We start from the raw sequence: 12,838 nt of genomic DNA on the forward strand, positions 1-12,838 counted from the left end.
GCGTGGCCTTCGCGGCCCCGGCCCGCCCCTTCCTGCCCCGGCGCGCAGCGAGGAGGAGCGGCGACGGCTCGGCGGCAGCGACTAGAGCGGCGCGGGGACGCGGTGCTGGTTCGCGGGGCTGCGGAGATGCTGGGCGTGGCGTCAGGAATGACCAACAGGTAAGATTGCGCGGGTGGTGAGCTCGAGGCTAGAACCGGAGCCACAGCCACGTCGGCAGTGCTGCCGCCGGGGCGGCCCCTCCCTGCGGCGCGGGCGGACAGGCCTGCAGAGCCCGGGGCCCGAGTGGACCGCGACCCGGCCCGGCGCTCCTAGCCCTGCTCGGGTCGCAGGAGGCGTCCGTGAGGGCGGGGACGGCTCAAGGCTAGAGATTTACCGGGTTAGAAATGGAACAGACCTTAAAGGATATTTACTCATTCATTAAATGTAAAATGAGTCTGATCTCAACGTGTATAACGCATGCTTCATGAAAATAGCGTTTTCCTAACAAATAATTCAGTGCGACGACAGCCGTGCTTGTACATTTTGCAAATCTCCTAAATGTGTGCACTTCCCTGCCTGTTCTGCCTTCAGTCGGCTGCGGCTCGTTTTGCTTGAAATCCGAAGAAAACCCTCTCCTACGCAGAGATGCGGTTGGAAGAGGGAGCTTTCCACGTAGTTGCGGTATTTTCTGTTATTACTCCAAAACTGGGTAACTTAACGTTTCTTAAACGTGAATTCGCTGTGGAGTCCTCAGTCTTACCGGGAGCTTTTCACTCGCGGTGACGCTGAAGTTCTCCGCGGGCCCTGAGGTTCAAAGGGGCTTGCTCCTGATTTTAACAGGCATGTTCTTCCTTAGGAAGTGTTGATTCACTGAGTTAGGCAGACCTTCCAAATGTTGACACATCTCTTTATACAGTGTCACTAAGTAACATTTGTTAATATCACTTCTCATCCTCCTTAGATCTTTAGGTTTGAAACTGTCTCTCAAGCTCCAGGCAGTGGAAAGTTTCCCAACATTCTCATTCTCAGTTGGAAGCTTGATTTTTATTATTGGTAGGAAACTCTTGTCAATTGTTTTCTTCAAATAACAGACTCGCTTTGTTTAGTTTCAAGAAATGTCTGCCAAATGCTAGTCTAAAAACCATAGTTTGTTATTCTTTCTGGTAAAAACGGTAGACCATGAAAAAAAAGCGTCTGATTGAGTGGTCCCTGCGTCACCCTCTTGCTTGACCTGCAGACAATTGTCTTACTGTGGTGAGCGGCCCAAGTGCTTCATTCATCACAAGAAACAGAACAGAAGGTCAGAGGTCGAGATTTAATAACATCAATAATTGGTACTGCTTCATTAAGGACAATTTTTTGTTTCTAGAAAAATTTATTGAAAATTCAGTTCAGTTCAGTTCAGTCACTCAGTCGTGTCCGACTCTTTGCGACCCCATGAATCGCAGCATGCCAGGCCTCCCTGTCCATCACCAACTCCCGGAGTTCACCCAGACTCACGTCCATCAAGTCAGTGATGCCATCCAGCCATCTCATCCTCTGTCGTCCCCTTCTCCTCCTGCCCCCAATCCCTCCCAGCATCAGAGTCTTTTCCAATGAGTCAACTCTTCGCATGAGGTGGCCAAAGGACTGGAGTTTCAGCTTTAGCATCAGTCCTTCCAACGAACACCCAGAGCTGATCTCCTTCAGAATGGACTGGTTGGATCTCCCTGCAGTCCAAGGGACTCTCAAGAGTCTTCTCCAACACCACAGTTCAAAAGCATCAATTCCTTGGCACTCAGCCTTCTTCACAGTCCAACTCTCACATCCATACATGACCACAGGAAAAACCATAGCCTTGACTAGATGGACCTTTGTTGGCAAAGTAATGTCTCTGCTTTTGAATATGCTGTCTAGGTTGGTCATAACTTTCCTTCCAAGGAGTAAGCGTCTTTTGGATTTCATGGCTGCAGTCACCATCTGCAGTGATTTTGGAGCCCAGAAAATAAAGTCTGACACTGTTTCCACTGTTTCCCCATCTATTTCCCACGAAGTGATGGGACCAGATGCCATGATCTTCGTTTTCTGAATGTTGAGCTTTAAGCCAACTTTTTCACTCTCCTCTTTCACTCATCAAGAGGCTTTTGAGTTCCTCTTCACCTTCTGCCATAAGGATGGTGTCATCTGCATATCTGAGGTTATTGATATTTCTCCCAGCAATCTTGATTCCAGCTTGTGTTTCTTCAATACAAAATTTAACATATATGTAAGGTATGAAGAATGACAATACAATGGATACATTATGACTTGAGTATAACCATCTCCCTTTATTTTCTTTGGCTGCACCACATAGCCTGTAGGATCTTAGTTCTGCAATCAGGGATTGAACCTGCACCCCTGCGTCCCTGCATTGAGAATGCAGAGTTTTAACCACTGGACCACCAGGGAAGTCCCTAAGCAGGTCCTTTTAAGAGCTTTGCTTATATTCTGATCCCATCACATTGCTATCCTAAATTTTCCTTTAGCAGTCCCTTACTTTTTCCTTTTTTTTTTAGTACCAAATACATTTGTAGTGTTGTGTGACCATCACCAGTATCTATCTCCAGAACCCTTTTTTCTTGCAAAACTGAAAATACTCATTAAACAACTTACCATTTCCCTCTCCCTCCAGCCCCTCATCACCCTCGTTGTATTTTCTGTCTCTGATTTTGACAATTCCAAGGACCTCGTGTAAATGGAATCATCCTGTCTTTGCTTTTTGTGACTGGCTTATTTCACACAGCATATCATCCTCAGTGTTCATCCATTTTGTATTGTGTGTCAAAATTTCCTTTCTTTTTAAGATTGATTTTATGTTTCCAATCTTGTATAAACATACCAGATTCCATTGTATGTTTATACTATTTATTTGGTTATTCATTCATCCTCCAGTGGACACTTGGGTTGTTTCCACCTTTTGGTTATTGTGAATGGTGCTGCTTTGAAAATGGGTGTACGTTTTTTATTTGAAACTTTTATTGAGATAATTGTATTGCGGAGGGGGGTGGGCGGTGGCGGGGGACATTCCGTGGTGGCTCAGCAGTAAAGAATCCTCCTGCAATGCAGGAGATACGAGTTTGATCTCTTAGCCATGAAGATCCCCTGGGGAAGGAAATGATAACCCATTCCAGTATTCTCACCTGGGAAATGCCATGGACAGAGGAGCTTGGTGGACTACAGTCCAGGAGGTCCCAAAGGAGTTGAACATGACTTAGCAACTAAAGAACAACAGTTTTTTTATTTTATTAATTTTTTATGTATTCATTTATTTATGGCTGATTTCATGTGGCACACAGGATCTTAGTTCCCCAACCAAGGATCACACCTCTGCGGTGGAAGCGGGAGCTTCTTGGCATTATTATGAAAACGGTTTTGATCCCCAGGCTTCTTAAAAAGGTCTTGGGAACCTTCTAGGGTTTCCAGACCATCCTTTGAGAACCACTGTTAACACCATCTGAAATCAGGAAGGAAGTAGCGATTCTTGGAATATTTAAAAAGAAGTATCTACGAAGAATTCTCTTAGAAATGAGTGTCGAGTGCTTGTTGTAGTGAGTGCTTTCTGTTTGGGAGGAGTTTTAGTGGGACTTGAAGAACCGCTATGGGAAAAGCAGCTTTTGCCTTGAAGGATTTTTCTGGGGCACAATGCCAGCGTATCATGAAGGGGTGATGCCCTGGTGGGGTTTCTTCTAGATCTTCACTGCCCTGTGCCTGTTTGTGTGTGAGGAAACCATGCTCTTAGTTTAACTAGTGAGAAGTTGGCAGTAGGGAAGATGGCTCTGTCAGGATGTCGTGTGCCCTGCAGGCTTAGGATGTGAGGACCACGGTCATCACCCCTCTTTCATTTGGGATGGCCTTGAACTAGTTCCTGGACGATCTTTCTCCTGCTGAACGTGGGTGGCTTTCCCTTTCCTCCCCAAAGTGGGGAGTATCTTCCTGCCCTCCTGAGGCCCCAGGGGCTACAGGTTGGGGGAGGCGGATCCAGGCTGATGATGGAAGCTCCGAGCTTTCCCCCAGAAGCCTCTGTGTTCAGTAATCCTGTGTCTGTTCCTCAGACGATCGTTTAAGTAAACCTCAGTGTAGGTCGTGTTCTCAGGTAGGGCTGCACTTAAATAGAAGGAGAAGCATCTCAAACCATTTGTCGATTTTACATTTCTCCTAATTGTGCTCTAAGCTGTGGTTTCCCACCCACAGGAATGTCCTCTACATTACACACTGGCCTGTGGCCAGGTTGTTTTCCTAAAGCTTTAAGTTATTTGAGAAACACGAGCTGGGGTGCCCATTGCCACATCCATGGACCCTCCAGCAGCCTTAAGCCTCATGAGATGTCCCCTCCTCTCTTGTTTTGTCAGGTGTTTCCACACAGGAGCTCATGGAAGGGGGTTCATTTTCCTGCATCTTTTTCATGTCGGAGCTTATTTGCCTTGGCGAGTCCACAGTGACTTTTGACGTGCAGGTTGGGAGGCTGCAGACACGGCGGGCTGTGCATAGTGTGTCCTGTGGGAGGAAGCAGAGGGTGGGGGGGCAAGCATGAATGCCCTTAGGGGAGCTTGGGGTGGGACACACCGGACTGAAGTAACTTGCCTGAGGTCAGGTAAGGTCCTACGCAGGTACAAGAAATGATATACACAGGTCCAGTGTATTCTTTACCCAGTTTCCCCATCGATAGCATTTTGCAAAGCTGTGGTACGTGATCCGAGTCGCAGTGTCAATGGCCATGCAGTCCCTGGGTCTCACTCAAATTTCCCAGCTGTACCTGCGGTCGTGGATCTGGGACACCCCACCCAGGTGAGATTTTGATGTATCCGAGCCACATTAACAGGATAACTCTGGATATTTCTGGATGATTATTCTGTGTCACCACAGAGCTGTTGTGTCACAGAGTTCCGGATGTCAGTCTCTTTCAAGTCGATTCCGTTTGTGAAGTGTGTCCTTGGGGACTTGCTGTTCCGAGGCCCATGTGCCAGTGATCATGGTACTTCCTCCCAGAGGCCAGGGTCTCCCCCCACCCCACACGCTGTGCTCACAGGGCCAGCCCGACAGTCCCTCCTGCTGGGGGGCTCCTCTTCTAGCACATCCGTTTGGGGACGAGTCTGAGCAGCTGCTTAGACAGATTGTAGGTTGCTTCTCTTGGGGAAGGGTGGTAGTGCTTATGCTGTGTTTCATGTGCTTGTTTTTGCTCCTGAGGCCGGGCGTGTTGCTGTCCGCATAGGCCCGCCTGGGGAGTGTGGGCGGCGGGCGTGTGGGCACGTGGACACGGTGGTGTCTGGGCCACTAGCGGGTCCTTGTCCTCCTCAATACGGAGGACTCAGCAGTGGGCTCTTAGGTGCCGGGTGGGTGCGGCCACAGAGATTCTAGGGGGATGGGACGTGGCCCCAGGTCTCGAGAATCTTTCAGTGTGTTGTCCTTCATGTCAGTTCCACGTTTTCCTGGAGCACCACGTTGGGCATGTCACCTCTCTTTTCAGAATGTTAGGAAGACTCCTGACTGCCTGTCAGATAAGGTCCGGACTCCCGCGCCTGGCACTCAGGCTGTTTGTCACCTTCTGGCTGGTCGTTGGCCCCCTCAGCCCCTTTCTCTGAAGGCACTCTGCACACCCCCAACCTCAGGGCCTCTGCTCACACGGCTGGAAAACCTTCCTCTCATTGTCTTCTCGGCCATTGGAGCAGAGTGGCTGCTTGGCCCTTGGATGCTGAGTTCCTGAAACATGGATTGAGGTTGTGCTGGAGTCTTAGGGCTCAGAGCTCATGTCCTTCCTCTTAGAACACTTTGACCTCCTTCGGGTGACTACCATCTCGTGTTTTATGTTGTAGTTACTTGTGTGTGCATGCTCAGTCACTTGAGTCATGTCCAACTCTTTGTGACCCTATGGACAGTCACCCACCAGGCTCCTCCGTCCATGGGATTCTTCAAGCAAGAATACTGGAGTGGGTTGCCCTGCCCTCCTCCAGGGGATCTTCCTGCCTCAGGGACTGAACCGGTGTCTCCTATGTCTTCTGCATCAGCAGACAGGCTCTTTACCACTGGTGCCACCTGGGAAGCCCCATAATTACTTGTGTCTGTATCTAATCTTTTCTGCCAAATCATAGTCTCTAGAAGTAAAGGAACATCTTCATCGGGTTTGTTAGATGTCCAAGGAAGAATGAATTGGATTTAGATGGGCTTCATTTCTCCTTTTCTTCAGTCGTCAGTGAATTGACGAGTCCACAGCCGGCTCTGCTGGATGCCTGTGACAAGCTTTCAATAAAGTCATAAGACTTGGGGTGAGAGGAGCTGGCCTGCACACGTGACTTAGCTGAACTCTGCAGTGTGACGTCCTGGTGGCAGAGACCTGGCATCTAGGGACCTCTGGAGAGAAATTCAGAGATGCTCAGCCATCCCTGTTAAATTATTTCTTCTCATGACTGGGCCGCCTTTTTGTAAACTTTCTTACTAATAACCACCTTTTATTAATAACCGGTGGTTACACAAGTACTTTAAGGTGTTAAACATCTATTTCACAAATCTTACATGGCTGCACTTCGAGGCAGGGCTTTTATGCCCACTTTACAGATGGAAACAGGATAGGAGACATCACAGGGTTGGGGTGAGATGAGCCGAGGTTGATGCCCAGCCTCGTCCCCTTCCTGCATCCCCTCCTGTTCAGATGAGGCCGAGGCTCCTGCTTCTCTTGGCTGTCAGGGTGTCCTCTTCATGTGGTAGGTAGTCGCACCCCAAGTGTGGTGGTCATGAGGGACTGCATTGTCTCACTGCCAGATGGTCCTTCCTTCTGAACCTAGAGATTGTAGATCTCACACTCGAGGCCCAGCTGGAGGATGTGTCAGGTCACCTTCTTCACTTGAACTTGGGGTGTATGTTTCATCTTGAGCACCTGACCCCTTTGCCTCCTGCTAGATGGGAGACCTGAGTTTGGAGAAGCACATTGTCCATGTCACACGTGAGCCCCGCTCCCCTGTTCCACAGTGACTCGATGGGGACCAGGCCCACCGTGAACCCTGAGCCCAGCCAGGCCAGGTCCAGGTGATGACCCTCAGGGGGAGGTGCCAGGGTTCTCGCGTCACCCTTGGAGGACAGCGGGGCAGGACGTGATGACGCCGTGGATCTTCCTCACATCTTTGGAACACGATGGTGAGAGATCGGTGCCACAGGACCCCCCACCCCAACCCATGCCTCGACGCCCTCGTGGAAAGCAGTTCTCAGCCTTGGGCTCCTGGAGGCAGATGCAGAAATAGATGAAGATGAGCCTGCTAATAAGCATGGGATTACAGAAGGGACCTCGGGCCTCTGATTTACAGTTTCCTTCCAGATTGCGTTTATTCTTCGGATGTTTGAATTTAGGTTAAAAACTGAGCCCGATTCCTCAGGCTTGAGTTGAATGCCTCTGTCTGATATTCTAATAGGAAATTTTAGAACAAAGTAAATATTCACTCACTACTTTCTAATTTTCTCATTGAGAGAGCGTGTGGGAAAGTGGTGTCTGGAACATCACCGTTTAGTTGGAGCCCACACCGGAATACACCACTTCCCTCGGGTGCTGACGCTCTGCGGCCAGAATTGCTGTCTCTTTGGCGTGCAGCGTGGGCTTGTCACAGTGGAACATGTGTGAGGGAATGGAGTGCGGTCTTCATTAGAATATTGAGCTGGGGTAACTCACCCAGCACACCAGCAGACTCTGTTTTCCAAGTGTGGGCGGTGATGTTTTTGTAACAGCCATGGATTCTTTGTAAACATAGCTGAGACTGGTTCTCTGTTTTCAAAAATGAGTCTGAGAAGGCTTTGGCTCTGACTAGAATCTGGAAGATTCTGTTAGCACTTAGCCCATTTCGGGCAACTGACTATACTTACATGTTTGAGGATAATGATGGAAAAAATATAAAAACTTTAGAAAATATATGTGTATAGGACACTAGGTTATCTGTCTCATAGGCCAGACCAGAATTGCAGTGATGTAACTTTAAACTGGGTGCGAGGCTAGTGTCTGAAATAATTTAATGCTGGTTCTGGACTTAATGTCCTTTTTTTTTTCTTCCAATTCTGGCCTACTCACACCAGGAAATGAAAGCACTTTTTGTCTTTGGGTATTTGCCAGATCTGCCCAGAGCTCAAGGCATCTGCAGATGTCTGCTGGAGGCAGTTTCTGGATGCTGTTAACAGAGTGTATAGCATGGGTACTTGTACACAGGCTATGAGACTTCTTCTCTGCTTCAGACCTGGGCCTCCCAGCACTGCTCAGGTGATTTCCCCTCTCCCAGTTTACTGGTGACAACAAAGGACAGCAGTGAAATGTGGAAAGTGATGCTTTAACTGTGTTACATAGCTGTCCATTGAATGTGACAAAAAAAAAGTTCCAGCTATTCCTCAAAATTTCAGAGGTCTCAGTTTTCCCACAGAGGTCATCTGGAGACCGTGAGACCAGACTTAAAAAGAAGCGTTTTCCCATCTTGAGCCCTTTTGACTTTTAAAATAAACACACACCCGCATCTCTTTCTAATGATGTGTTCAGTCATTGAGACACTTTCTATGAAGGAAGTTGTGGTGACAGTTTCTGGAATGTGGGGCTTCGGCAGATGCAGATTAAGTGGGTGATGGAGCTCCAGGGACACGAGGCTTGGGAACTTTTTAGCAGTCAAGCTTTCTTCTGCACTGTCAGGCTAATTGAGTTTCCCAGGAGGAAGCATTCCTGGAGATTAGCTGAACAAATGGAGGGATGAAAGTCAAAATCTGAGGTTGGGTCTGTTAGATGCATTTTGATAAAGAGCTTACATTCGAACAATGCAGCACTGTCCACAAAGGCTGCCGGTGCTGTGGAGTCCTGGTATGCCACGCCATGGACAGTGCGGAGCTCGCAGGAAGCTCTCAGGAAGTACTTGTCAAATGAATAAATGATGGTGTCATGTTTTATTTGGCATGTATTCTTTTTGGCTTAGTGAAACAGAGCTCTTTAAATGTTGCCATAAAGTCACTCCTGAATAAATACTAATAAAGATGGCTTCAGTCGGTGTTAAGATCAATTTGAAGGCTTATTTTAACTCCATGTGATTTCAGTAACTCCGTGCGGTGTTTCAGTATTCCCTCTCTTCCTGGGGTTAGCACAGGAACAGTTCTCCGACCTGAGGAGGTGCCACTCTGCACCAGTGAGGCTTCCAGGAGTAGGGGTGAAAATTTCCAGGTGAAACGTTAACAGTTTTTCCTGTGAACTTCTTCAGTTTCCATATTAATATTTAATTTCAGTACTGTTAATCAGAATTCCAGGTGGAGTCTTTTGGTGAAATTGGTAGAATTGTCTCGATGTTTCTTTCTTTGGAGGAATAAAGGGGCAAGGACAGCAGAGAGCTGCTTCCTGAAGGGAGGAAAGTGGGGGTGGGGGAGCCATGTTGTCGGTCTATACCCATCACGGTCATCACAGAGTCTGGGGTAACCGGGTTTTCAGGGGAAAAGAGGAGACATTCCTTAAAGTGCCATAAAACGGTGAGATCCTTTGTTAGCAGTTACGGGGAAAAGCCAGTTTATTGCCTTAGAGTCTCATTTTACATCAGCAGAAATTTCAGATGGATAATATTTAATAGCTACATATAAAATCCAGCCAGATAAACATGAAAATGTAATATAAATGTTTCTCAGATTCCTAGAATGAGAAGTACTTTTTAAATTCAGAAGTTTTAAGAACCAAAAGGAAAGGTTTATTGGAAGGAGAATAAATTTCTGAAAATTAAAAACAAAAAACAGATGGGGAAAAACATTTGCAACAAAACAAGATAGAAAGCATTAGTATTATGAATTGATCAGAATATGCGCACCTAGTATGTGTGTAGGGGAAAGAACATGGACGGAGAAAATGTAACAAAATAGAAACCGGGAAATAAAATTAATGTACAAAAGTACAAAACGTGTTGCAGCGTGATTAGTGATTCATCAAAGATGCATATTAAAATAGATACTATCAGTTTTACAGTATTAGCAGATCTTGTTAAAAACCTGGGTACCTTGTATCACTGATAAAGTTAGTAACATAGTTACCTTATATCACAGGTGTGAAGATATATGGGTAAAATTTGTTAGGAAAACAATTTGGCAGTATGTATCAAGTCTGAAATGATTTATAACTTGTAATTGAGAATTTCTCCTTCTGTAAATCAAACCCAAGAAAGTAATTCTAAATGAGAAGAGAATGTGACGCGAAACGCAGCCTTATTTGTACTACAGTTTGCCCTGCTGTTTAATTCAATTCTGACACTATCCACCTGGATTATACAAATGAACCCTGTCAGTTTCATATATATTATCCTCTTTCATCAAAATCAGAGAGTAGGTAGTTTCTGTAAGTTAAAGTTTCCAAGTTTGAAATGTAAAATGCTTCAAGAGATTGCCAGTGTCCAGGGCCCCAACTTTGTGTGTGTTTGAAAAAGAACTGGTTTATTTCTGTCAGTAAACACGATTTCTTAATGACTCATACAGAACAAAGGGCTGAATGTTTAATGAAATTGAGATGTAAAATACAAGATCTTACTGGTTCTGTTAATACTTCCCAGCAAAGAGGAGTAACCTCAGGCCATTAGACACCTCAGGAGGACATCTCACTGCAGCATTCCTGACCCCTACCAGCAGGGCAGGTAATCCAGATGCAGTGATTGCCCTTCCTGTCCTGGGACTGTGGGCTCCCTGCTGACAGCCCAGCAGAGCCCACTGGGTTTTCATGGTCCTCACCGCCTCTATTGTTCTGGCATTTCTCTCTCTCTCTCTCTTTTTTTTTTTTTTAAATGTAACAAACGGGCTTAGTCTATAGCAGGTAACTGAAGCGAACACCCTTTGACATCAGCTGTAAGGAGACTGTTAGGAACACATTTAACGGTAGGAAAATGAGATGGCAGCCGCCCTGCCAGGGTGCCTGACGCAGTGCTTGGGTCCCGCCCTTGGGGAGGCTGAGCTCAGTCTCCTATGGAAGCTATCCTGTGTGGTTTGGCCTCCACACCCAGACCGGCCTCAGCTCAGAGTCTGTGTAGGTGGAGACCCTGTAGTGATCCCGCCTTCGTGGCCATGATGGACGCCCTCCTGGACAATGTGGACATTGGTCCTGAGAGTTTCTAAGTGCCCCTGGCAGCTTCCAAGTGTCTGAGATACCCAGTGTGTGGTCCCCGGGGGCTCATGCACACAGTCAAAGAAGCTCCTTCCGATTTCTCAGTCTGTAAATATGAGTTGATTGTAATTGGCTGTGATCAGTATTAGCTTCTGTTCCACAGGAAGTAAGAAAATAAAACTTTTCATCTTATGATTGACTATTAATAACTTCCCAACCATTATTCTCATTTTGCAGCAGAGTGTTGGTTTGTATTCAGTTAGACTTGACCTCCAGATTGTGAGAGGGTGTGGTGGTGCTAACCTCTGAGGAGGAATTCCACTCGACATTTAAAATCACTTTGTTTTTAACCTAGCCTGTCACCCTCCACCCTCAAGTACTGCGTCTGTGGAGTGGAGCTCATTCTGTGAAGCGCTTGCTGCAGGATCTGGAATCCCCTTCTGCACGTGCTTGTGAGCTGTGTGTGCATGTGTGTGTACGTGTGTGCATGCACATGTGTACATTGTGCATATGTATATCTGCATGTGTGTGTACATGTGTGTGTGTGTGCACGTGTGTGCATGAGTGCGCATGTGTGTACCTTGGTGAGAAATGGAATGTCTCCTGCCATATCAGTAAACAAGGATGTCACAGTCATCAGTGATGGCAACCATCACGGATGGTGAGCTGGTGAGCCCTGAGGGAACTCAGGAAGGAAGGAATACCTGCCATCCATCAGCCATCAGACTGCAGCCACTCTCCATGGTGAGCCCTGAGGACGCTCAGGACATGAACACAAAGGATAGGGACTTCCCTGGCTGCCCAGTGGTTAGGACTTCACCTTCCAAGAGGGGAGGGGAAGGATGGGGGTGGGTTCCATCTCTGGTCGGGGAGCCATGATCCCACATGCCTAGCAGCCAAAAAACCAAAACATAAACATAAAACAGGCACAATATTGTAACAAATTCAATAAAGACTTTGAAAAAAAGAGAGAGGAAGACACAGGATACTGGCCCCAGAGAGCGGAGGTAATGTCAAAGGAATGATTTCATTGAACCCAGACTCTTGCATCTTCCCATACACAGAAAATTGCTGAATTCTTTAACTTGGGACATCTGTTTTTCTTTAATTAACAATCATCTTCTGATGTTCAGACTACCTTCCCTTTGTTGCAAAAACTTCTATATAAGCTGGCTCCTCCTCTCACCTCCTCAGAGCAGTTCTCTCAGGGTCACTTGAGATGCTGTCCCCTTGGCTTGAAGTCCTAAAACTTCCCACAGAATAAAATGTAACTCTCAGCTTTTAGGTTGTAACTATGAGTTGATCAGCAATGACACAAACAGGCAAACATTTATAAATGGTTTGATACTATATCAGCCTTGAGAGCCATTATTCAGTGGTCATTTGTTCTCTAGACCTTCCTACCAGGGCCCCTTCCAGGTGCTTGGGATCCAGTAGAGAGATGGAGCCTGGTCCCCACCTCTCCTGCCGCCACACCTCAGGCTCACAACAGATGGTCCTTGAAGAGGTGGGGTGGGCAATGCCTCAGTGCCCTTCCTGGGCATGGCTTACCTCTGCCCCCAGTGAATAAATGCCAAGTCATGATGAGGTCCAGTCACCAGCGTCTGGATTGTGGAATCTGTCTCCTGACCACCCCCACCCACCACCTTCCTCCTAGCTCCCTGCCCCCACCTCACTCAGCTGTTCAAACCTCAGCTAGATTGGTCTCCATAAAGCCAGAGTCCCACCCTGTCCTCAAGCCCAGAGGCCTCTGTGGGTATCCCCTGACCC

The 12,838-nt window shown here is 47.1% G+C and overlaps 1 protein-coding gene across 1 annotated transcript in view; it reads left to right on the forward strand.

Moving 5' to 3' along the window:
• The window catches only part of LIMS1 (LIM zinc finger domain containing 1), an 82,778-nt gene continuing 69,940 nt past the window's right edge, over nt 1-12,838 (forward strand). The window contains exon 1 of the mRNA XM_070379502.1: nt 1-158. Coding sequence (XP_070235603.1) covers nt 127-158 — 32 coding nt within the window. The 5' untranslated portion in view covers nt 1-126. The remainder of the gene's footprint in view (nt 159-12,838) is intronic.

Source organism: Bos mutus, chromosome 11, assembly GCF_027580195.1.
Source record: "Bos mutus isolate GX-2022 chromosome 11, NWIPB_WYAK_1.1, whole genome shotgun sequence".
NCBI lineage: Eukaryota > Metazoa > Chordata > Mammalia > Artiodactyla > Bovidae > Bos > Bos mutus.